The sequence below is a fragment of the Dryobates pubescens genome, chromosome 14 (genome assembly GCF_014839835.1).
Source record: "Dryobates pubescens isolate bDryPub1 chromosome 14, bDryPub1.pri, whole genome shotgun sequence".
NCBI lineage: Eukaryota > Metazoa > Chordata > Aves > Piciformes > Picidae > Dryobates > Dryobates pubescens.
Window position 1 is genome coordinate 8,178,742 of NC_071625.1, and position 23,711 is coordinate 8,202,452.

A 23,711-nucleotide genomic window follows, 5' to 3' on the forward strand; every position below is an offset into this window, starting at 1 on the left:
TGTCACACTGTGATGAAACTTTGCTATTGGTTCATTTTAACTTGATAGTAACAGGCTACAAACCATTGTGTGTGTCAGAGCTCAGTGACAGGAGCAGAAATGTGGCTGTTGTTCCAAAGTGGAGACCTTCAGCTTGGCCAGGCTGTGATCCCACCGAGGCCACCAAGCAGGGATGCTGCAGCCAGCTCTGGGTGAACCTCTGTTCCTGGCACAGCAGAGGGCATTGCTTCTTTCTAGATGGCTCAGGGAAAGCAGCTAGTTTAAGGCATTTTCTGTGTAGTTCCTTGAATAGTGTGGTAGTTCCTTGAATAGTGTGTTTTAAAGGAGGGAATTTATTAAGAAGAAACAAAACCGATCTCTAATGTTCAGCTGGAAGGAACTGGGGTTGGTATCAATACATCATCATAACTGATTTCTGAACTAGAGGGATTAGAAATTATTCTTCCACAAAATTATATGGCTTATTTTTTTTTTAGCCACAGTTTCCTGAAAGTAAACAGGATTGGACAGCAGAGAAATGATCCCTGCTTCCTCTTTGGAGGATATAAGTGTATGTGAAGATGGCTCTCACTTGAATACCGCTGGGTATCTTCACCCAGCATGTGATGGCAAGCCTATGATAGCTTTGTCAGATCACATGACAGACATGGTCTTTGTGAAGCAAAGCAGGAGGATTTCTGGTCTCTTGTTTCCCCAAAGCTCTGTGAGAAGAAAATAGCATTTTGTTTACTTGATTACTGACTCAAAATGTCAGTGAAAAGTGAGAGTGGTGATGTAACGGGACGGAGATTGGAATCAATACAGCTGACCAATATGATCGAGTATTGTTCCTTTATTGTTCCAGTATTGCAGGCCTATGGTGTGTGTATAGCACAGTAAAGTAAAGCATGGAAGGAGAAGAGACAGGAAAGGCAGAAGTGTGTAGCAAGGGAACTTCTACAACTTACATAAACTTGGAGTGCCTTGTTGGCATGGCTTCATTGTTTCCCTATGAGTGACCACACATCACACTGTTATAGATTATTGGTCCAACTACTGATGACACGCGAGGGTTGTTGATGCAGGTGCATGTCCTGTTGTCCCAAGGTAACTTGCTGTGTTTATAGCTACCAGCGTCTTGTTTTAGTTACATGCTGCAGGCACAGCACTGTTTGGTACACTGCTAGCTGGCTCTGCACTTCTGCTGAGCATGGCCTGCCACCACGTCAGGCTCTAGGCCTGCACTGCCAGATTGCTCACACTGCTCAGTGCTGGCATTGCCACAGTGATGGTTTCATTTTTTAATGTGTTAGATCAGCCATAGAGCCCTGGAATGGTTTGCTTGGAAGCGACCTTAAAGATCATCTAGTTCCAACTCCCCTGCCATGGGCAGAGGTAATCGAGGCCTCGTCCAGCCTGGCTCTGAACACTTCCAGGCTTGGAGCCTCCACAACTGCTCTGGACAACCTGTTCCAGTGCCTCACCACCCTCATGGGGAAGAATTTCTTCCATATGTCTCATCTCAGTTGAGCTTCTTCCAGTTTGAAGCCGTTGCCCCTCATCCTGTTACTCCATGCCTTTGGAAAAAGTTCTTTTCTGGCTACCCTGTAGGCCCCTTCAAATACTGGCAGGGTACCCACACCTCAATGGGGAGACCAGTCCTGGGCATGCTTGCTGCTTTTACTGCTTTGACAAAATGATTTTGTTCCTTAAAATGATGATTTAAGTATCGCTCATTATTAAGTAGCCAGATGAATAGCTGCAAGGTACCGATTCTGTTTTGCTTTCACTGAGGAGATAACAGAGAGATGAGATTTTTCTTTTCAGGACATTCCTGATGCTGAGAATGTAGTTTTGTCAATTTACCTAATTAATAGTAGAACATGCAAAGTTCTCAGTGCAAAGTTCACACTTTAGTTTGACTGAATTAATGAAAGCTTTACCTTTGCTGTGTAAGATACTTGGGCTTAGAGTAATCTACCGGATACCTCCTTGGAAGTCCTACTAAAAACACACTGGGCACGTGGAATTTTTGCTTGGAATTCAGTGAAGAAAGCCTTGTTTGTTTGTTACAAGTTTAGTTTGATTCTTTCTCTGGAGAATATGTTTGTGAATGATCTTCTACATTCTATTGCTCTGTAGGTTCCTTCGGAGAAGTCGGAATCCTTCGCATCCATGTTGAGACGCTCTCCTTTAATTCAGATGGGACCTGCCAAAGATAAAATTGCCATTGGTCGAATATTCCACATTGTAGAGGATGATCTTTATATAGATTTTGGTGGCAAGTTTCACTGCGTGTGCAAAAGGCCAGAAGTAGATGGGAAGTAAGTAGTAAACCTGTGGTAAGCGATGAACGCCTGTGAACAGCACGCTGAAATGCTTAGCTGATGGGACTTGAGCACCTTCTGGCCTGAGCTTGGATAGCCTGAATGAATCTAATGGTTTACAGCTAGAGGAGTTAAGCTATTGTGCAGAATGAAAGCTCTGTGTTGCTCGGTCATCCTTGTCTTGAGTGCAGCTTCCTTTGCAAATTTGCATAATTGCCGTCTATGTTATTCCAGCTTATGATAGCCACTGAGTGTTTTGTCACTGAGCAAAGGGGAAATCAGCGTCATTTGAGTTGTTAAAACAAGTGCTGTTTATTGAAACACTTGGGAGTTCTGTGAATGCTGAACTTTAATTCCATGTCTACTGTAAGCCTCCTTGGGCAGGAAATATCTGTGCTTAATGTGAGGTGATGTACTGGGGAGTTTAGACATGATTTGTGATGATAATGAGAGTCATCCGCCATTGGAATGGGCTGCCCAAGGAGGTGGTGGAGTCACCCCCCCCAAGAGGGGATTGGATGTGGCACTTGGTGCCATGTTCTAGTCAGGAGGTCTGTGGTGACAGGTTGGACTTTAGAATAGAATAGGTTGGAAGAGACCTTCAAGATCGTGTCCAACCTATCATCCAACACCACCTAATCAACTAAACCATGCAACCAAGCACCCCATCAGGTCTCCTCCTGAACATCTCCAGTGATGGCGACTTAACGATCTTTGAGGTCTCTTCCAACCTTGGTGATACTGTGATACTAGTAGATGATCAGTGCTGATGTGGTCAGATACTTCCTACTGCAGAAGAGGATTGAATGTAGATTTTGGTGGTGGGTTTCACTTTATGTCCTGAACTAGATAGCTGTGGTGGAACTGGAGCAGTTGTGCTGGAGAATACAGTAGGTAGAGCTAAAAGATAAGAAAGCAACATTTTCATGGAAATAGCTTTCCACTAGAATAGATTATAAGCTTTCTAAACTCTTTAGCACCTTGTGTTTATGTATTATTCAGAGATGTCTATTTAATTTGTCTCTAGGTGGCTCTAACACTTAGTATTTAATATGTAGCCAAAATGCCATGTTTTTGAATTAATAACATCAGAATGTCTCAGTCTGTGTCTTGTCCATCTTTTTTCCTTGAGAGTGGAGGAACATCTTTGTTCATCTGCAAGATCACTGCATCCAAAATGCTAAATATGGTTCCTGTGACAAATAGTTTGGAAAGAGATTGTTTGTTTTGAGAAAGATTGAACAGAAATAGTCACACATTTGTGTGCAAGCTTGTGAAGGTATATAAATACTCTGATAAAATACTCAGCTTCATTTTTGACAGGTCTATGGCATTCAGAGCAGAGGTAATTGATGTCCCAGGATGAACTGTGTCCTTTGTGCCTGTCACATTTAGCAGCAGGCAAAGCTTTTCTCAGTCTTTCACTGCTGCTGTAGTGGTAAAGCTCTTGCTGTTCCTTGCATCTTTTGCTAATTCTAACTTGAGATGAGCTTTGCCTTTCCCAGTCCATGCCTGTGGAGTGTTTCTGTCTCATCTGAATCTCTGGCCATTCATTTTGGTTTTGTGGTGGCATTCAGACTGAAGCTCCCTGTTCAGCTGAGCTAGCCTTCTGCTGGGTCTGCTTCGCTTCTGCACATCAGGGAAGACCCTTCTAGAGCATTGAGAAGTTTGTCCTTATAGATCAGTGGCCTCTACTGAGCACCTTTTCACACCAGGTCAGCTCCTTGTCCACTCTGAATAAACCCGAGTCCTGAAGCCCAGATTTCCCTTCTGCTGCTTGCCTTTCTCCTTTTTTTACTAAGCTCTGTTGCTTGTGGCCACAGCTGCCATCAGCTACCACATTCCTAATCAGTTCTTTCCTCTCCATGAGGAATGTGTCCAGCAGAAGATTTGCCCTGGTTTGGCTGTTTGGTACCTCTAGCAAAAAGTCATCACCAAGGCACTGGCTCTGGATTGGTTGCTTCCCTTTGTGTTTGTTTCTGCATGAGCAGACATCAGGACATTTGAATTCCCCTGTGAGAATCAAGGCCTGCAGTCAAGTAGGTGATTTCTGATTCAGTAAGGCTTCATCTACATCCTCTTCCTCATCAGACAGCCCAGAGCAGACATCCACTGTCACACTGTCTTTGTTGGTCTGATTCTGTCCTGTAGCTCTCAACTGTCCTTGTATAGTTGACTTCATGCACTCATGTCTCTCCATTGCTTCCAGGGCAGCCCCCTTTACCTTGTGCCGTGTTTCCTTGTGTGCCTCCTGGATTTGGGCAGCACATCCCCAACTATGATTCATACACTTGGTGAATGCTGAGTCCAGTGCTCTTACTAGAAGTAGTGTGCAGACTTGTGCCTTTGCTTGTACAGTTTCTTTGATCTGCTTACATAGCACAGGCAGCAGCTCATAGCTTTAGAGTCAAGCTTGCCTTGCAAAACAAATAGAATCTGTCCATATGGTGGCCTCAGCTTATGTGAAGGTTTAGCCTTTTGATGGGTGCTGACTTCTCTTTGGAAGGCAATAACTGCTTTAGATCACCAGAGTAAAGGTCAAGCTAATGCTGGGGTGGCTTCTACCAAAGCTTGAAAGGAGCTGGGTAGAATTTTGGAGTGTGTATTTGGATCTGTACCAGCTTGCATTGGTGACTGCAGTAAGAGTGTTCTGCTAATTCCCTTGTTGGCACAAGTGACATGGTCACCATATTTTACACACATGCAATCAGTAGAACTGTTCATGGTACCGTTTCTGTGAAGACACAGAGCACAGCTGTTCTACTACCTGTATTCTGATGCCTTTGCTTTGACTATATTGTCAGTTTAGGGCAACTTCTCCAAGATACTAGTTCAGTATCTTTAAAGGAAAAAACCCCTCTCTCTTGCCATTTATTGAAGGAGGCATCTCCATGCAGATGTGTGTTAGATATTTCCTTGGTCACTTGGCTTTTTTTCTCACCAGAACACAACAATTTTTGTGATGCTCTAACAGAGTTTCCTTTTCTTACAGAATATCGTTTGCTCTTTGGAAGTGATAGAAGTCACTGGAAAAAAAGCAAACAAACACAATCCTACCAGACATTCTTGTCTGTAAAGCTTGTTCTCTTGGACTGCTCAGTTCTGATCCTGATAGTTGTGATTTATTGGGATATCCAAATGAAATGTGGACAGAAGAAAGGATTCCACCCTCAAGACTGTCTTGGGTAAATGAGGAGCTACCAAAAAAAACCAGAGCTGTCCCTCTTGGAAAATTTGAAGTACCTACATCAATACATTTTTTCCATCAGCTCTTCTCAAGGAAACCTTAAAAAAAAAACCAAAGCCACCAAAGCAAACACTACAAAGAACTGTGTAAAAGAAACTTTAGAAAAGTAATTAGAAAAGCAGGAGCAGGGAAGTCATTGTGCCCCTGTACTCAGCACTGGTTGGTTATTGCCACACCTTAAGTACTGTGTCCAGTTCTGGGCCCCTCAATTTAAGAAGGACTTTGAGATACTTGAACCATGTCCAGAGGCTGGTTAGAGGTCTCAAGCACAGCCCTATGAGGAGAGGTTGAGGGAGCTGGGGTTGTTTAGCCTGGAGAAGAGGAGGCTCAGGGCAGACCTTGTTGCTGTCTACAACTACCTGAAAGGTGGTTGTAGCCAGGAGGCGATTGGTCTCTTCTCCCAGGCATCCAGCACCAGAACAAGAGGACACAGTCTCAAGCTGCACCAGGGGAAGTTCAGGCTCAAGGTGAGGAGAAAGTTCTTCACAGAGAGAGTTGTTAGCCATTGGAATGTGCTGCCCAGGGAGGTGGTGGAGTCACCATCCCTGGAGGTGTTCAAGAGGGGATTGGATGTGGCACTTGGTGCCATGGTTTAGTCATGAGGTCTGTGGTGACAGGTTGGACTCGATGATCTTTGAGGTCTTTTCCAGCCTTATTGATTCTATGATTCTAATGATACAAGATTTAAATTGAAGAAACATGTGAAGAACCTGCCAGCTATTTTTTCCCAGTTTTCACTCTGCCTTCTTGCCCTCTTTGGGAAAGCTGTTTTATGGGACTGCAAAAAAATGTGTTGCAGCATTAATTGTATGGAGGCTGGAAGCTTGCATCAGCTTAGTCAGAGACCAAAGATACCCTTGGTAAAATCCAACTAGGGCCAGGTGAGGATGAGTTCAGTTATAACTACCAACAAAATTTTGTTACTTGGGATTTATTGAATGTGGCAGGAGTATTTATTACCCTTATGGTTTCAAGGTCTTATTTAATATGTGCTGTACTTAATTACTGTAATTAGTACAGTCATGTTTTTTTAATATGCTTAGACTGAGATTGCTGTGTTAAATTTGTGTTCTATGCCAACAAATGCAGCACTTCTGTAAAGCATGCAGAGTTTACACAGATGAGAGAGGGTCTGTAGCAAAGTAGAGATGAAGAAACCTTTCAGCCAGGGGAAGAAAGTGGTGTATTTTTTCCTGTTATTTCTTTTGACATGCAGAGGAAATGAAATCCTAAAGAGCGAAGTGTCTGCTAGGTCTCCAAGTGAGCAGCAGCTTAATCCTTGACAAGGAGGTGCTGTTACAACCTGCTTCTGCCATGATCCGATGGAATTCCTGAGAGCCAGAAAATGTGGGAAGGGGCTGTGCTGACACTGCTTGTTTGTTGCATGGTCTGCACCTGTACTCCCATCAAAGCACAACAGCTTTCAGCAGCTTGCTGAAATGTAGGGGTTGTGGGACCAGCTTCCTAAGAGGATTAAACTGCACCTCTCCCTGCCGGTGTAGTGAAGCTTTATTTTCAAAGGCTGCTGGAAGCCTCCAGCAACTCCAGTGTTATCAGGCTGTAGGATCAAAAAGGCATTTCCTTTATGCTTGAGTCTGCAGCTGATGCAGGGATTTCCAGTATATCCTGTGGCAATTTCACTTGACACCTTCCACACTGCGCAGCAGTGCCAAGCCAGAATCGTAGGGAAGGGAAGGAGTTGGTTGATGCTGGTTGTGATTTAGGACATGACAGCTTAATGAGCATCATAAAACATTGCCTAATGCTGCTTCTCTAAATTGTATCAAAATATTTACACTCTTTGAGTGGCTGCCAGGGTGAATTTTATTGGGGAAACAGTTTAAATTCCTCTCTTTTTGTTCTATTTTAAAAATACTTTATAGATAAGGGCAGAATGGAATCCAATTAAAAATAAACTATCTTCTTAGACTAGGAAATACGAATAAGGCTGGCTTTGTTCTAGCACATTCATTACATTAAGAGAGTCTTAAATTTAAGGTAATGGTGATAAGTAAAACTATTTCAAAGGTCTTGTGAGATTAAAAGAATCAATTTCAGAAAACCCCCACCAGAGCTGCATGAAGGGAGATGCTCTGCAGGGGGGAGCATTTGAGTAAGGCACCATTTGGTTTAGTTCCAGCTTGTATACTAAAAGAAGCTGCTGCACATGGATCTGGAGGGTAGGTTTGGAGTTGACTTCTCTATTTGGATACTGTGTGAACGTGCTTCTTGAGCAATTAGTCCATCTGAGCTGCCTCAGAGACAGCCCCACCGAGTGAGCTACCTTGCTCTCCATGTGTGGCAAATGGGAAGATGTCAGTGTGTGGCCAATTCACCCTTTGCTTGCTGAATCCTGGTTTCCCTGACTATTGTGTGCAAGATTACCATGGAAAGATTTAAAGAGATGATGTTAAAGACCCAACCTTTCTAACTGTTTAAGACCAGACAACTAACTGGCAGGAGGCTGGTCTTACAGAGAGGCCCTGCACCTTGCTTGCTTCCCTGCAACCTTTTCTCTTTTATTGCCAGAGGAAGCACAAGCATTAACTTCATGCTTAACCTATTGTCTGTGACTAACTGGGAGCAGAGTCTGAGAAGCAGTACAAGCTACTCATAGGATACAGAGCTGGCAGCAGTGGAGAGACTTAAGAGAATCATAGAATCACAGAATCATTTCAGCTTGAAGAGACCTCTAAGATCACCTAGGCCAGCCTTCAACCTAAGACCACCATGGCCATTAAATTTAATATTTTCCTTGGAGTATCTGTTTCTTCCCTAATCTCTGCTGCTGCTGACTGGAGTGGTGCTGTTCTGGCAGCCTGGCACATCCTACAGCTTTCATATCAAGCTTGATGGAACTCTTAGTGCTACAAAAAAGAAAAGGAAAAAAGAGTAATTAATGAGCTATATAAAGGAAGCATTTCTTGCTGCAGGAATGCTGATTTCAGTTTTATGTGTTTGTTTTTACAGTGGTCTGCTTCCTTTTTGCTGTCTGTTGCCAGCAAAATAGCATCTATCCCTAATGTGTAGTTCTCCAGAGGAAAGAAGGAAATTGCTAACCAGCAGTGCAAGTGATACAATACATGATGCTTTTGCAAGTACAGCTTTCAGACTTGTGCAGATGCAGAAAAGCAAGCCAAATCAAAGAGACTGAAAACCTGTAGAAACATAGTAATTTGGGTTTTAGTTACTAGTGCACATTGCTGGGTCAGTGTGCAAAATCATTTGGGATTTCCATGGTGTAGTCTTGCTCAGAAAAGGTTCAAGGTCCACTGAGGAAAAGGTTTGTAGCTCCTGTTTTTATTAAATGAGGAGAATGAACACAGGGATTACACTAACAGCAAGTTCTTGTTCTATTTACATGTTTTAATTGTTGCTGTTAGCTCATGGGCATTAAATCAGTGGTTTCCTCCTGCACCACTTCTTTTTTGATCTGTTGTAGTTTTCATTCCCAACAGATCTTTTTCTCCCAAGTCTTTCTAGTGGTAAGCACACTGTAGAAGACTCTTAGTGTCATAGTATCATAGTATCAGTCAGGGTTGGAAGGGACCACAAGGATCATCTAGTTCCAACCCCCCTGCCATGGGCAGGGACACCCCACTCTAGATCAGGCTGGCCAGAGCCTCATCCAGCCTGGGCTTAAACACCTCCAGGGACGGGGCCTCAACCACCTTCCTGGACAACCCATTCCAGGGCTTCACCACTCTCATGGTGAAGAGCTTCCTCCTCACATCCAGCCTGAATCTCCCCACCTCCAGCTTCATTCCATTGCCCCTAGTCCTATCACTGCCTGATATCCTGAGAAGTCCCTCCCCAGCCTTCCTGTAGGCCCCCTTCAGATACTGGAAGGCCACAATTAGGTCAGCTCAGAGCCTTCTCTTCTCCAGACTGAACAGGAGGAGATGGAGAAAATGAGTAATCAGTCTCTTACATGCAATACATTCTCTCTCTTCCTTCCATCATCTTTTACTGCCACTACCATGTTCATTGGTAATGTGTACACTTTCCGGGCTTATTCTCTCTATGCTTTTTTCCAGTCCTGGTTGCTAATACATATTTCAAATGTGAATATCATGTAGTCACGTTTGTAATTGCTACAGGTTTATGTTGTTATCTCTATTCAGTGTTCTAGAAGTTAGTAAAACCCTTTAAAATTGTATATCACTATTGCTCACCTTTTTGCCAGTGTTTCCCACTGTTCTATTGCGTGTTTTAAGCAGTCACCATACTTCAGAGGTGGCCATACTGCAGCAATGTATATGTTTTGCTCCTTCTAATCATGCTTTTTGGCAATACCATAAATAATTTTTGCTCATTTATACATAATGAAAGTAGAACTGACATAACTTACTAAAATATCTACTGACATAATCTTATTCAGTCAGCTCACGCGATTTGTCACACAGAATTTGCTCTAGCCTTTTGTCATCCACACTGATATTTTTGTTGGTTTGTTTGGGAAGACTATTTTCTGGCTTATTAAAAAACAAACAGACAAAGCAGTAGCCTAAGTAAGCAGCCTGTGAAGATTTGCAAAGTTTGTATGACAGTGGTCTCATAGAATGGGCTGGATTGGAAGGGACTTCCAAAGGTCATCGAGTCCAACCCCTGATGCAGTCAGCAGGGGCATCCTCAACTAGAGAGCCCTGTCAAGCAGCACCTTCAGTATCTCCAGGGATGAGGCCCTAACCACCTCCCTGGGCAACTTCTTCCAGTGTTCCACTACCCTCATGGTAAATACATAGAATAAACCAGCTTGGAAGAGACCTTCAAAATCATCGCGTCCAACCCATCAACCAATCCAACACCATCCAAACATCTAACCCATGACACCAAGCACCCCATCAAGTCTTCTCCTGAAAACCTCCAATGATGGCGACTCCACCACCTCCCCAGGCAGCCCATTCCAATGTGCAATCACTCTTTCTGTATAGAACTTTTTCCTAACATCTAGCCTGAACCTCCCCTGGCGCAGCCTGAGACTGTGTCCTCTTGTCCTGTAAAGTTTCCTTTGTGCCTATAACTTGAAGTGGTTTACATCCACAGTGCTGTGTTTCTGACCATTATATCTGTAGTTTGAAATAGCTATCTGAAATCAAAGCAATCTTTGTACTTCCCTGCTCCTTCCTCGCCGTCCTCATCTTCCAAGCTGTCTTACCTATCAGGTAAAGACCTTCTTACTGGAGAGCAAAATTCCTTTGTATTTTGAAGGGTGAACTTAGAGCATGTTATCCTGGAGTTGTTGAATAATTACGACCTGGTTAGATTTCTGAAGTATAAAACAAAGTGTGCACACACTTTCCTGAATCTCTTCCAGTTTCTTTTATGGAAAACATAAGCAGACAGCCAGTCTCCACACTGGGAAAACCAGTTTCTTTCTGTGATTAAAATTACCAGAATGTCATGTTGAAATTCTCTGAGGACCAAGGTGGTTTGCGCTAGTCATCAACAAACTTGTTTTTTTGGTACTCTGGTCAGCCTTTGGTCTCAAACTTTGCCCAAATTCCAGTGAGAATGCTAAGCAGGACCGATCTTGTTGTCCTGTTCCCACATAGCAACAGTTCAACTTGAAAAGGAAGTCTAATTGTTTGTATGAAGAGAGCTGTTGTGGTTTAGCCTCGGCTGGGACTGAGCCCCACACAAGCACTCAGTCACTCTTCCCACAGTGGCTTGTGGGGAGAGAATCGGAAGGGTAAAAGTGAGAAAACTCTGCATTGAGATAAAGGCAGTTTAACAGGTAAAGCAAAAGCCAGCACCTGCAAGCAAAGCAAAGCAAAGAACTCACTCACTACTTCCCATCAGCAGGTAGGTGTTCAGCCACGTCCAGCAGAGCTGGGCTCCTTGGCTGCTTGGGAAGACAAACACGATACTCTGAATATCTCTCCCTTCCTCCTTCCTCCACCTTTGTGTGCTGAGCATGACATCATATAGTCTGGAATATCCCTTTGCTCAGCTGGGGTCAGTTATCCCAGCTGTGTCACCTCCTAATTTCTTGTGCACCCCAAGAATGCACACTGGTGGGGTGAGAGGCAGAAAAGGCCTTGACTCTGTGTCAGCTCTGCTCAGCAGTAACTTAACCATCCCTGTGTTAGTTACTGCTGTTCCCAGCACAAATCCAAAACATAGCCCTGTTGGTACAGGGAAGAAAATTAACTCTGTGCCAGCCAAAACCAGCACAAGGGCTAAATTGAAGGAGATGGATGAGCTCCCTTTTCTACCAGGCTTCCAAAGAGCACAACTTGCCACTGCTCCCAGCCCAGACAATGTATGCGGTGCCACTCCGTCTGCTGTCAAACAATTGCAGCTCTCTGTTCCTGAAAGGGGCATACAGAACAGCCCTGTGATTGCAAACTTTGTTTGTGTACCTCAGCAAATAACCTCTAACTTATTTATAGCAGCATGCATTTTGGAAATTACAGCATTTTTATCCCCTATGGTCATAGCTTATTATTTGCTTGGTTACTTTACAATTGTGACTGTTTTTGCCACCCACTGGATATCATTCTTCAGCAGTTCTTTTCAGCCACAAATGGAGGTGTTGGCTTTGTGTGGTTCTGGAATGCACAAGACTGCTTCCAGAGTTCCTGAAATCCAAAGCCTGTAAACCTTTTTTTTTTGGTTTGGTTTGTTTTTATTATACTGTAATCAGTATAATAATCATTGGTATAAGCAGATGATTATGCTGATCTGGGATGATTATACTGATGATTATTTCAGATTATCATACTGAATTCATCCAAGATAGACACTTTAGTTACCATGGTACCATGGGACAGGTGTTGGTTAGCAAAAGTCCAATTAATCTGTACTGAGGCACTCTACTCAGCATTGAGTATGTAGTATGCAGCATCCACCTAGGATTACAGCCACAGCAGTGCATGCAAGCCTGCTAGTCACTTTTTCACCTTTGTTTTCACTTCTGTCATTAAAGTAGCAGAGAATTAGGGGGGTTGATGGCTTTTGGAGGAAAAACCCCCACAAACCTAATAGCATTTACTGGTGCAAACTTTGTGCCAGTTCTCTGTTTCCAGGGTATCATTATAAATGGAGGATGGAATATGCTGTATAAACTTTCTTGGGGAGAACAAAGCAGTCCATAGGTGGCCTGGAGCTTTTTTTTCTGGCTTTGCCAAAGTCTGTAAATACTCTTTAAACCACCCTGTTCCTCATATGTGGACGTGCACACACACACGATAGGAAGAGAAGGCTTGGCAAACTTGTTATGGTGCTGGAAGGCTTGAGTGTTGTCTGTGGATGGAGGTGGGTTAACTCTGCCTTTTCCTCTAGGAAGTCTAGAAATGTAGAAACTAGGATTATAAGCTTGTGGTTTGGTAGGAGAATTCTAGTATTCAGTTTTGAAATTGATGAGACAAAATGACTTGGATCTCTGTGTGCAGGCCCCGCTCCCTGAGAAAGCCCTACTGTTTCACAGAATGGTAGAGATTGGAAGGGACCTCCAGAGAATCCACCCCACACCTCCCCCTGCCAAAACCAGGGTAGTTCCACACAGGAATGCATCCAAGAAAAAGAAACTCCACAACCCCCCTGGGCAGCCTTGTTCCAGGGCTCCATCACCCTCACTGTAAATTTTCTCCTCGTGTTGAGGTGAAACCTTCTGTTTGCATGCTGGGAGAAGCTCTCTCACTGAAATATTTCTAGTAAAGTAGTATTAATTACCTTAAAGCTAGATAAGACTCAAGGAATCTCAGCCATTCCAGATGCAGCAGGCAATGATTTTTAGTGAAAACTCTAACACTTCCCAACGGCTTTCACTGAGGAATGACCATGGGTGACGGTGGATGAAGCAGGGACATGCCTCTTACATAGGCATGTACACAGGCATGTGGTGCTTTTCAGAGGTACTTTCAGAGGTACTTCACAGAGGTACTGCAAAGCAAGGTGCAGATGCTTCTGCCTTAAGCATCTGGTCAGTTTGACCTGTTCTTGTAACAGATGCAAAACCAGTCCAGGTTACTGCGGCAGTGTAACTGCTGTGTTAGGCTGGGTGTAACTGGGCACTAAACCGTCGTCTTAGCATAATGAGTTGAGCTGCTATGCTGTGCAGAAGACTTTTGATTTCAACTGGGGAGCCAGCTTGGGCTGAGGTAGCTCCTGGGCTCTGCCTGGCAATTCACTGAGAGATGCAGGCTTGCCCAAAGACAGAAGCTGTTCAGTTTCTAGGCTGAGAGGCTGAATTAATGACGGTTTGGGCAAGGCTGAATTAATGTGGTTTGGACCAAGTGTGAATTGTAACGTAGATCTCACTCAGGAAAATTAATGCTGTCATATAACCATGGAGTGGTAATTATTCATCCCTCTGGAACAGTTTCAGTAAGTGAGTCTGAGAAGGGAGTTAGCACAGCTAGGAAAACACTCTGCAGGTGAATAGATCAACCCTGAGCTCATCAGAAGGCAGAAGTGAAGCCTCCCACAGATATTAGAGAAAGGAGTTTATATTTGTTGTTTAATTTCTTTCTGGGTCCTTTAGTCTGTGGCTTCACAACACTTTATCTTGGCAGAACAGGCATTTTGAATTGAACCATTTTTAAAAGGCACTTGAGCTGCAAGAACCAAGAATGTAAAGCACTAGATATATTGTTAATATTAGCAAAGCTAGAGAAGCACAGGATTACTTCGCTGATAACCTCAGTCTGCTGCATAATACTAAGATTACTCAAGTAAAGAGAACTGTACTCCCAGAAGTCAATACTGGGTCCAGTTCTGTTTAACCTCTTCAGGAATTACCTCGGTGGTGGGACAGAGACTTGTCCCTCAGCAAGTCTGCACAGAAGACAAAACTCAAGAGGAGTTGTTGTTAGGCAGGGTAGCTGCGCTCCCACCCTTGGGACCTTGACAGGTTGCAGAAATGGGCTGACAGGAACCTCAGGAAGTTCAACAAAGAGAAGTGTAAAGTCTTTCCCCAGGGCAGGAACAACCCCAGACACCAGTAAGTGTTGCAGCTACATGGCTAGAAAGCAACTTGGCATAAAAGGCCCTGGGAGTCCTGATGGACACCAAGTTGAACTTGAGCCAACTGTGTGATGTTGTGGTAAAGAAGTGAATGATGGCCTGGGCTGCCCTAGACAGAGTATTGCCAGCAGGTGGAGGGAGGTGATCCCTCTCCTCCATCCAGCCCTGGTGATGCCAAAGCTGGAGTGTTGCGTCCAGTTTGAGCTCTCCAGTTCAAGACAGTCCAGTAAAAAGCCCCTAAGATGATGAAGAACCTGAAGCATCTTTCTGAGGAGAGGCTGAGAGATCTGGGACTGTTCAGCCTGAGGAAGAGAAGTCTCAGCAGGGATCTCGTCAATGCCTGTAAATACCTGAAGGGAGTGAGCAAAGAGGACAGAGCCAGGCTTTTCTCAGTGGTGCCCTGTGACAGGGCCAGAGACATGCATTGAAACAGGAGGTTCTCTCTGAACGTCAGGAAACTATTTCTTTACTGTGAGGGTGACAGAGTACTGGCACAGGTTGCCCAGGGAGGCTGTGGAGTCTGCATTCTTGATACTCAAAAACTGTCTGTGACTATTGGTTTGCGTTTGTGTCTGCAGAGAGGGAGGGGGCAGATGCTGACTGCTGCTTGGAACAGGCCTAAAAGACTGTTAAAATTAATTCTGTTACTGCTGCACACTGAACCCATGACAGATGGTAGTCTTGCCCAGGCACTTTCTGTAACTCCTTGTCAGCCTGGTTGGGACCAGGGCATGTGAATTCATACAAGGCAAGGTGAGCTGTGAGGCTGTTTCCAAGTGTAGGGCATTCAACTGTTTTGCTATTGTTAGACAGCTCTGCAAATCTGAATAAAAAGAAAAAGCAGCATTTAGAGGCAAAAATAAATAACATTTGGTTGCATGTTTGCTATTTAAGAGTAATTTATTTTTGTTTTTTACTCACTGGTGTGTTGACAAAGCTAATGCAGTCCTTGCTGCCTCTTTTCACACCAAGCTGTGTGGTGCAGCAGACACGCTGGAGGGATGCTGTCCAGAGGGCCCTTGACAGGCTGGAGAGGTGGGCACAAGCCAACCTCATGAGGTTCAACAAGACCAAGTGCAGGGTCCTGCATCTGGGTCGAGGCAATCCCAGGCACAAATCCAGGCTGGGCAGTGACTGGCTGGAAAGCAGCCCTGAGGAGAGAGACTTGGGGGTGCTGGTGGATGAGAAGCTCAACAGGAGCTCTCAGTGTGCACTTGCAGCCCAGAAAGCCAATTGGATCCTGGGCTGCATCAAGTGAAGTGTGGCCAGCAGGTCGAGGGAGGGGATTCTCCCCCTCTACTCAGCTCTGGGGAGACCCCACCTGGAGTACTGCATCCAGTTCTGGAGCCCATATTACAAGAGGGATATGGACGTGCTGGAACATGTCTAGAGAAGGGCCACAAGGATGAGCAGAGGGCTGGAGCACCTCTCCTGTGAGGACAGACTGAAGGAGTTGGGGCTGTTCAGTCTGTAACAGAGAAGGCTCCAAGGTGACCTAATTGTGGCCTTCCAGTATCTGAAGGGGGCCTACAAGAAGGCTGGGGAGGGACTTCTCAGGATCTTGGGTAGTGATAGGACTAGGAGGAATGGAATGAAGCTGGAGGTGGGGAGATTCAGGCTGAACATAAGGAGGAAGTTCTTCACCATGAGAGTGGTGAAGCCCTGGAATGGGTTGTCCAGGGAGGTGGTTGAGGCCTCATCCCTGGAGGTGTTTAAAAGCAGGCTGGCTGAGGCTCTGGCCAGCCTGATCTAGTGTGGGGTGTCCTTGCCCATGGCAGGGGGGTTGGAACTAGATGATCCTTGTGGTCCCTTCCAACCCTGACTGATACCATGATCTGCTTATGTGGAACTAGGATGGGAATAGCAACTGGGTTTAATTTTTGTGTTGGATGCTTCGGAGGAAGCAGCAGAGGCAACAGAGCTGAAGCAACACTTAGGTTATGTGTCATTGCCTTTACTGGGTAGGGAGTGTCTGCTGGGGCAATGTTTACTGCTCTGGTTTTCCTTACACTTGCAAGATTAAATTTACAATACTAGGCAGGTGTTGCTGTTGTGCTGGAAGAGCTCCAGTGCAAGTAAAGATTTATATATTTAAAAAGAAATTTAAAAGGTGTCACTCTTCTGAGAGCATTCAGTAACTGTTCAGACTTGCTGCAGGAGATCTGGGAGGCTGTGTGTGGTCACTGTTTTGCTCTGCCAGCGTTTGAGGTGCGATAGCAGCCAAGCAGGGATGCAGATGTCTGTGGCTTTGTGAACTTTCTGACCATAGCTAGGATTTATGGACACTGAAATATGTAGCATGAGGTAGTGAATCATGAAGCTTTTCCCCCCTCCTTCTCTCAGCAAAACCAGAGCCCTTTACTTTCTCCTTTTGTGATAGCTGTCGAGAGAGCCAAATTGTCTATTCTCTTGTCTTAGCATTTTACAATTTACTATTTATTTAAAGAACTCAAATCTCCAGCCACCCAGCTTGGGTGAGAAACAAAACACCTCCCCAGTCCTCCAAATACTGAAGGGATTGTTCTGAAAAATACTGAAGCTGTGCTTTAAATGATCTGCTTTGAGGCTTGGCAGGCTCACACGGAGAAGCGCGCATAATGTCACACTGCCCGAGCACGTACCCTCTGAACCTATGTGACTTTAAAGGAAGGGCAGTGACAATGAGAAATGCCTGTCCCTTGGTACTGTTTGGTGACTTCCCATTAGTAGGGTGAGAGGAAGAGGCCTTCAGTCATTTTTCTTTGCTTAATGATTTTAGTAGGAGTGAAGGATTGCTTACTTGTTCTCTGGGAAAACTCTTGTTCTTTATTTTCATAGCAGTTAGCAGCCTCTTCCAGAGGCAATGAGAACCTGTCAGATAGCTTCATGGTTTGCACCAACCTCTACCAAGCATGTCTTCGTGGAAGTGCACAGTGTACATGTTTAACCCTTCTGCAATATTCTGGAAGTAACAGAGTGTTCATGAAAAAAACACCTTATAATACAGAAGATGAATTCCAAACCAGTCTTTTAGATCTTTTCCGTGTGTCATAAGGAAGTGTAAGTCACACAGAAGTTTATTTGCAATTTGTACTCATTAACTTCAAATATTCAGGTAGTTATCTTAAACTGATTGCTCATCTGTCCTCCTTCTTAGGGAGTTCAGTCATTCTTTTCCAGTGACTTTAGAAATATGAAAATCAGGTGGTGCCTGCTTCTCCTCGCTCATCTTTGTGTCCCCAGTGCCCAGACCAGTCCACTTGCCACCTAAATACTAGATTTTGCTCTCTCTGAAGCCTTTCAAGACAGTTCTTGGCAGCTAGCCTGACAGGGCTGCTGGAGACGAGACTGAAACTTGCTCTGCTTCCTCCAGACAGAACTCAGTAAACAAGCTGAGCTCCTCTGCTTGGCAGGAGGCACTGCTGCCAGCCTGGGGCGGCTGCAGAGCACCAGTGATGCATAGCAGAAGTACAATATTGCTTTCTGGGTCTCTCCATGACTTAAATCATGTGTTGCTGTAATGTGAAGGTTTTGAAACACTTCTTTGCTTCTGCAAGATGATTGAAAGTATTTTAAGCCTGGGCCTGGTGTAATCATCAGTGATGCATTTAGCTAAAACTAAATTATTGTTAGCCACAGGAAAGGACTAACATGTGGCTGGAGTGGCTTAGGCTAGGTTGAATTTGGTCAGATGTGATTCAAGCTTATAAAGAATAAGCAAAAGTTGAAATCTACAGATGAAATCTGTGATTTATCATAGGACAGTTTGGTTTGGAAGGAGCCTCACACATCATCTAGTGCCAGGCTCCCTGCCATGAGCAGGGGACATCTCCTACTAGACCAGGTTGCTCAAAGCCCCTTTTTAACAGTGCCAGGGAAGGAGGCATCTGCAGCTTTCCTGGGCAACCTGTGCCTCTCACCCTCACCCTGGGGAAGAATTTCTTCCCAATATTTAATCTAAATCTACCCTCTTCCAGTTTGAAGCCATTACCCCTGATCCTGGCACTACACATCTCTGTAAAAACTCCCTCTCTAGCTCTCCTGTAGGCCCCCTTTAAGGCTGCTCTAAGGTCTCCCCACAGCTTTCTCTTCTCCAAGTTGAATACCCCCAACTCTCTCTGTTGTCTTCATATCAGAGGTGCTCCAGCCCTCTGATCATCTTTGTGGCCTTCTCTGGGCACTCTCCAACAGTTCCATGTCCTTCTTGTGTTGGAGGCTCCAGAGCTGGACACAGGACTCCGAGTTGGACCTCACCGAAGCAGAGTATAGGGACAGAATCCCTTCCCTCCACCTGCTGGCCATACTTTTGATGCCATCCAGGACATGGTTGAGTTTCTGGGCTGCAAGCACCTTCATGTTCAGTTTCTCATCAACCAGCACCTGCCACATCCATCTCTTAGTGGCTGCTGTCTATCCATTCTCTGCTCAGCCTGTGTTTGTGTTTGAGATTGCCCTGCCTCAGGTGCAGGACCTTGCACTTGGCTTTGATGAACTTTGAGGTTTGCATAGGTCCACCTCTCAAGGTAGTAGACTTAAGGGCAGTCATATGTCCTACAGCCAGTGCTTCAAGCAGGCAGGGGTGCTCTGTTTAAATGAGGCTCTGTGTAGGTATAAAAAGTAGAAGTTCTTGTGCTGTTTTAATGTAAAGTATCTGAGAATAGGGCGAGGGGCTTCACATACCTTTCAGAACTTGGTTGCCAAGAGGGAAAGTCATGGCTTCAGACACCCCAGGGTTTTGTGACTGCTTCACATGGGATGAAACTTTCAGTTTGTGGGATTTGTTTTGGGTTTGGCATTAGACACATCAACTTTTTAGCATTTAATATTTTTTTAGCTGGTTCATGTAATACCATTCCAGTATTTTGAGCTTAAAAAAGAAAATGGACAGAGCAGTAGAAGGCATGCTAATGCTGTCTGGGCTGTTAGAGATCAAATGAACAGTGTGTTTTGTGTCAGCAGTTTTGATATCCTGCAAAAGGGCTCCCTTTGTTCCTTCAACATGCTTATAAGGATGGTAGAGTCAGTGTGGGGTTTGTAAGGGGAAAGTTGGCAAAATTATCTGAAGTGTTGCAGGAATCTGTATGAAGTGGATTTTTGTCTCTAGTAGGTAACTAAGATACAGGTGTGTATGCAGTAGTGTGTATCTGGTGAGTTCCCCCTGACCCTTTGTTTGAGCAATCTAAAATGTTTTGTGTGAAATAGAGATTGTCAAGGGTCAGGGCTGGGCAGGCCACTAAATATGTGACAGAGGCTCTTGAGGAATCCCTCTGCCTTCCCAAAGGGAAGAGAAAGGGAATAAGGGAGAGAGACTGATGGGCTGGAAATTAAACCAGCTTTAATGAAAATAATGAAGTAAATACAGGTGTATTCAAAACCAATATCAAACCCAACCCCTGATGGCAGTTGGTCAGTGTCACCACTGATGCTGTGGCAGAAGTCCCAGACTGGAATCTACAGCAGATGGGAGCCAGATTGAGGAATGGCATTATGGGACTGGGTTCAGGAACTCACAGATCAGGATCAAAGGCAGAATGAATAGAGTCTCCCTCAGACACTGGCCACTGAAGAAGAGGAAGAGGAGCAAAAAAGAAACTTGTGATCCTGCAGCTTTATACCAAATATGAGGTCCGTGGGATGGAATCCCTTGTTGGTCACCTGAACTGTCTGCTCCTCCCCACAGGTGCAGCCTTTTACTCTGCACCCCAGCCCTTGGTGCTAACTCTTCCCATCACGTTCTCACTGCTAGCAGCAGCCACTGTGGGTGCAAACCTGCCCTGAGCTGCACAGAGTGCTGGCACTGAGCAGAAACTGAGCTGGGAAGTCACAGCAGTGGCCGGAATGAGTTCTGCTCTGGCTCAAACGGGGACACATATACAACAGTGGTTGCCTGTTTGACACAGCCTGTTGGAATTCCCCATCCCATGCCCAGGTTGCCTCCTGGTCGAAGCTGCAGCCGTGCATTGGGTCTCAGAGCGTGAGGGGGGAACGTTGCTGTGCTTTGGTTTTGTAGGAGACCGAATGTGTTCGGTTGAAGCATCGTGCGCGGGTCCGAAGCGAGAGGCTCTCGGCCCTGCGGTGGGGCGGTAGGAGCCGCGGTGGCTCCGGAGCTGCCCTGCGGTGGGAGCCGCGGCGGCTCCGGGCTCGCCAGCGGAGCTGCCCTGCGGTGGGGCGGTAGGAGCCGCGGTGGCTCTGGACTGCCCGCCGGAGCTGCCCTGCGCAGGGGGCCCTGCCGCTGGCTGCCGGGGCGAGCGCGGAGCCGTTCTTCCGCCGTCACTTCCTCGGCTCCCATTGAGCGGCGGGCAGCGGCGGGGCACAAAGGCTGCACACACTGTACAAACAGAGCAGCAAAGCGGCAGGACACTGCCCCATTCTTCGCGCTGTGTGAGAACTGAGGGGGACTCTATTCAGCGTCTTTGTGCTGGTGTCTGTCAACAGCGCCGCTTGAGGCCGGCCCCATTGTGCCGCCCAGTGTTTCTTATTGACCCGAGTCTGTGCCCGCGATGTTCCCAGGGTCGAAGTTGCGAGCCAGAGAATGTTTGAAAAGGGGTAATGGTGGGCTAAATGCGTTCTGCTGCATTGTGGGCTGACCCATTAAATCTAAACTGCGAGCCGTGTTCATGCAAACAGGTAATTATGTAGTCACAGCTGCAGCCACTGACAGCTGGTCACCGCCCCACCGAAAAGGGGGCTGGGGTTCTCGCCTCTTCCCCCCACCCTCTCAAGCCTTGAACTCTAATGATATTAACTGAAAATAGAGGGTGGATTAGCCAGACTGGCAGGTCAACGAGGTAGATACTTGATCCATGTAGGCAGAAATAAGTCCTAGCACGGTTGCTTGGGTGCCTCTGCTACCTTACACATCACATTTTTTCCCATAGCCGTGGGCTTGACTGAACTCTGGATCCAGTTATTGCTTAGCAGTTTTAAGTCAGGAGAGGCTGCAAGATACTTTTGTTACTCTGTCTTACAGAATGCTTGTGAATCCAACAAGGGGCCACAAAGACTCTGAAGGGACTGGAAAATCCCCCTGATGAGGAGAGGCTGACCTGGGGCTGTTTAGCCTGGAGAAAAGCAGACTGAGGGGATTTCCTCAATGCTGATTAGTATCTAAAGGGGGCAGGGGGCAAGAGGATGGGGTGGGCACTTTTCAGTGATGCCTAGTGATAGGACAAGGGGCAACAGGCACAAATTGAAACAGAAGGTTTCATATGGAAAAATGTCTGTACTTTGAAGGTTTCAGAGCACTGGAGCAGGCTGCCCAGAGAGGTTGTGGAGTCTCCTTCTCTGGAGAATTTTGAAGCCCACCTGGACATGATCCTGAGCAACCTGCTCTGGGTGACCCTGCTTTTGCACAGGGTTGGACTAGATGATCTCCAGAGGTCCCTTCCCACCCCAATCATCCAGCAAAGAGCTTTGCAAACAGTCACCTCATTAACTCATTTTATTTTGGGGTTTTTTTCTGGAGTAAGCAATGGCTCTCATCCATAGAGGCTGGCTTGCCAGGATTTTCTGATAACAGACCCTTGTTATCAGTAGGCTAGCATTTCAGAACTTAGTGCTCAGTGTACAAGGGTAGTAAAACATTGCTTGCCATAAATCATGTTAGCCCATTTGAGGTATTGATCAGCATTGAGAAGATCCCCTCTCAGTCTGCTAAACAGCCTCCGGTCTCTCAGCCTTTCCTTGTCAGAGAGACCCTCCAGTCCCAACATTCTTGTAGTCTCTGCTAGACTCTCTCCCTTGAGAGTCCATCTGAATGCCTCACCCTCTTTAGAACACTTTAATTCTGTAACTAAGAAAACCTGTTTCATTCCAAACATAGAAAGTGAGGAAGAACTTGAAATGAGAATGCCCAGCAGAAATCAAGAAGCTTCTTGACTAAATTGTTTGGGGTTTTTAAACCATGACCTGCCTAATGAGTAAAGCTTGAGCAAATGTTTAACTTAAGTATGTGAATTTTGCTGCCATGTGTATCTTGTGATGTCTGAGCTGTAATTCTGAGTGTCTATAGGTAGTTCAAAAGGAGTTACAAGAATGCATGTTTCAGAGGCAAAGATGACTTCTTGTCTTTAGATATGTCACCTGACTTCCACTGAAGTAGGTATTAACCACTGCAGCCTTCTTGTACCTTTGGAAGGTGGTGCTGCCTAATGAAAGGTTGAAAGCTGGATGTAAAAATAATGATGTCCTTGGTGATTTGGAGAGCTTTGAGGTGGTAACATCAATGTGATCAGGGCGAGACTTGTCATGGTATATGTAGCTTAGTTTCCTGCTTCAGCAAGGAAGACATTATAGACAAACTTTGTACAGTCATAGACAAAATAGGAGAGCAGAGGATGTAGGCTGGAGGCTTCTTGGGTGTACACTGAACACTACTCACCTGCACATGCAATACGAGTACTCAGTGTCCTGGCCCACACTTTGGGGAGAACAACTTCTGTGTAGGCTCTTAGATTTTCCCAGAAGGAAAGATTTGTAAGTACTATATTGGTCTAACTAATTTTCTTGAGGCAGTGTTAGCTTGCAGAAGTAAAAGGTAAATAAGCATAAGGAACTCCAGTTTAAATAAAAAATTAGGGTGGCTTTTTTGTCTTGTTCTTTATTTTTTGGAGGTGGTAGTGCTCCAAGTGCTTAATGAGCAATGCTTAACAGCTTTTCCTTTATCTTTCACAGCAGCATGTATCACATGAAAAACTTTAATTTACTATACCCCTTTAAAATGGGTTCTACTTGGTGTAGGTTTTGTAGTGGGTTAGATTAAGTTTTAATAGATCTCTTTTTCATAGTCACAGAATCATTTTGGTTGGGAAAGACCTTTTAAGATCATCAAACCCAACCATTCACCAAGGCTGGTGCTAAACCATGTCCCTCAGCACCAAATCTCTGCCTCTTTTAAAAAGCACTTCCAGGGATGGGGATTCAGCCACTTCCCTAGGGAGCCTGTTGCAGTATTTGAGAACCCTTTCAGTGAAGAAGTTTCTTCTGATACTCCACCTAAACCTTCCCTGGTGCAACTGGAGGCTATTTCCTCTCATCCTACCACTTGTTTCCTATTTTATTAAATACAAATGTAAGTAGCCTGTGTGAGACTATTCACAACCCAACAGGACTGTCTGTCAGTTGGTATCTGTATATTTGGAATGGAAATGAATAATATTCATTGTTACACTGGTACACTTACTGATAAAGTAAACCTTAAAGTTGGCATT

At 45.1% G+C, this 23,711-nt stretch overlaps 1 protein-coding gene across 1 annotated transcript in view; it reads left to right on the forward strand.

Moving 5' to 3' along the window:
- TPD52 (tumor protein D52) overlaps positions 1 to 23,711 on the forward strand; it is a 102,568-nt gene that overhangs the window by 42,225 nt on the left and 36,632 nt on the right. The window contains exon 6 of the mRNA XM_054167172.1: positions 2,122 to 2,303. Coding sequence (XP_054023147.1) covers positions 2,122 to 2,303 — 182 coding nt within the window. The remainder of the gene's footprint in view (positions 1 to 2,121; positions 2,304 to 23,711) is intronic.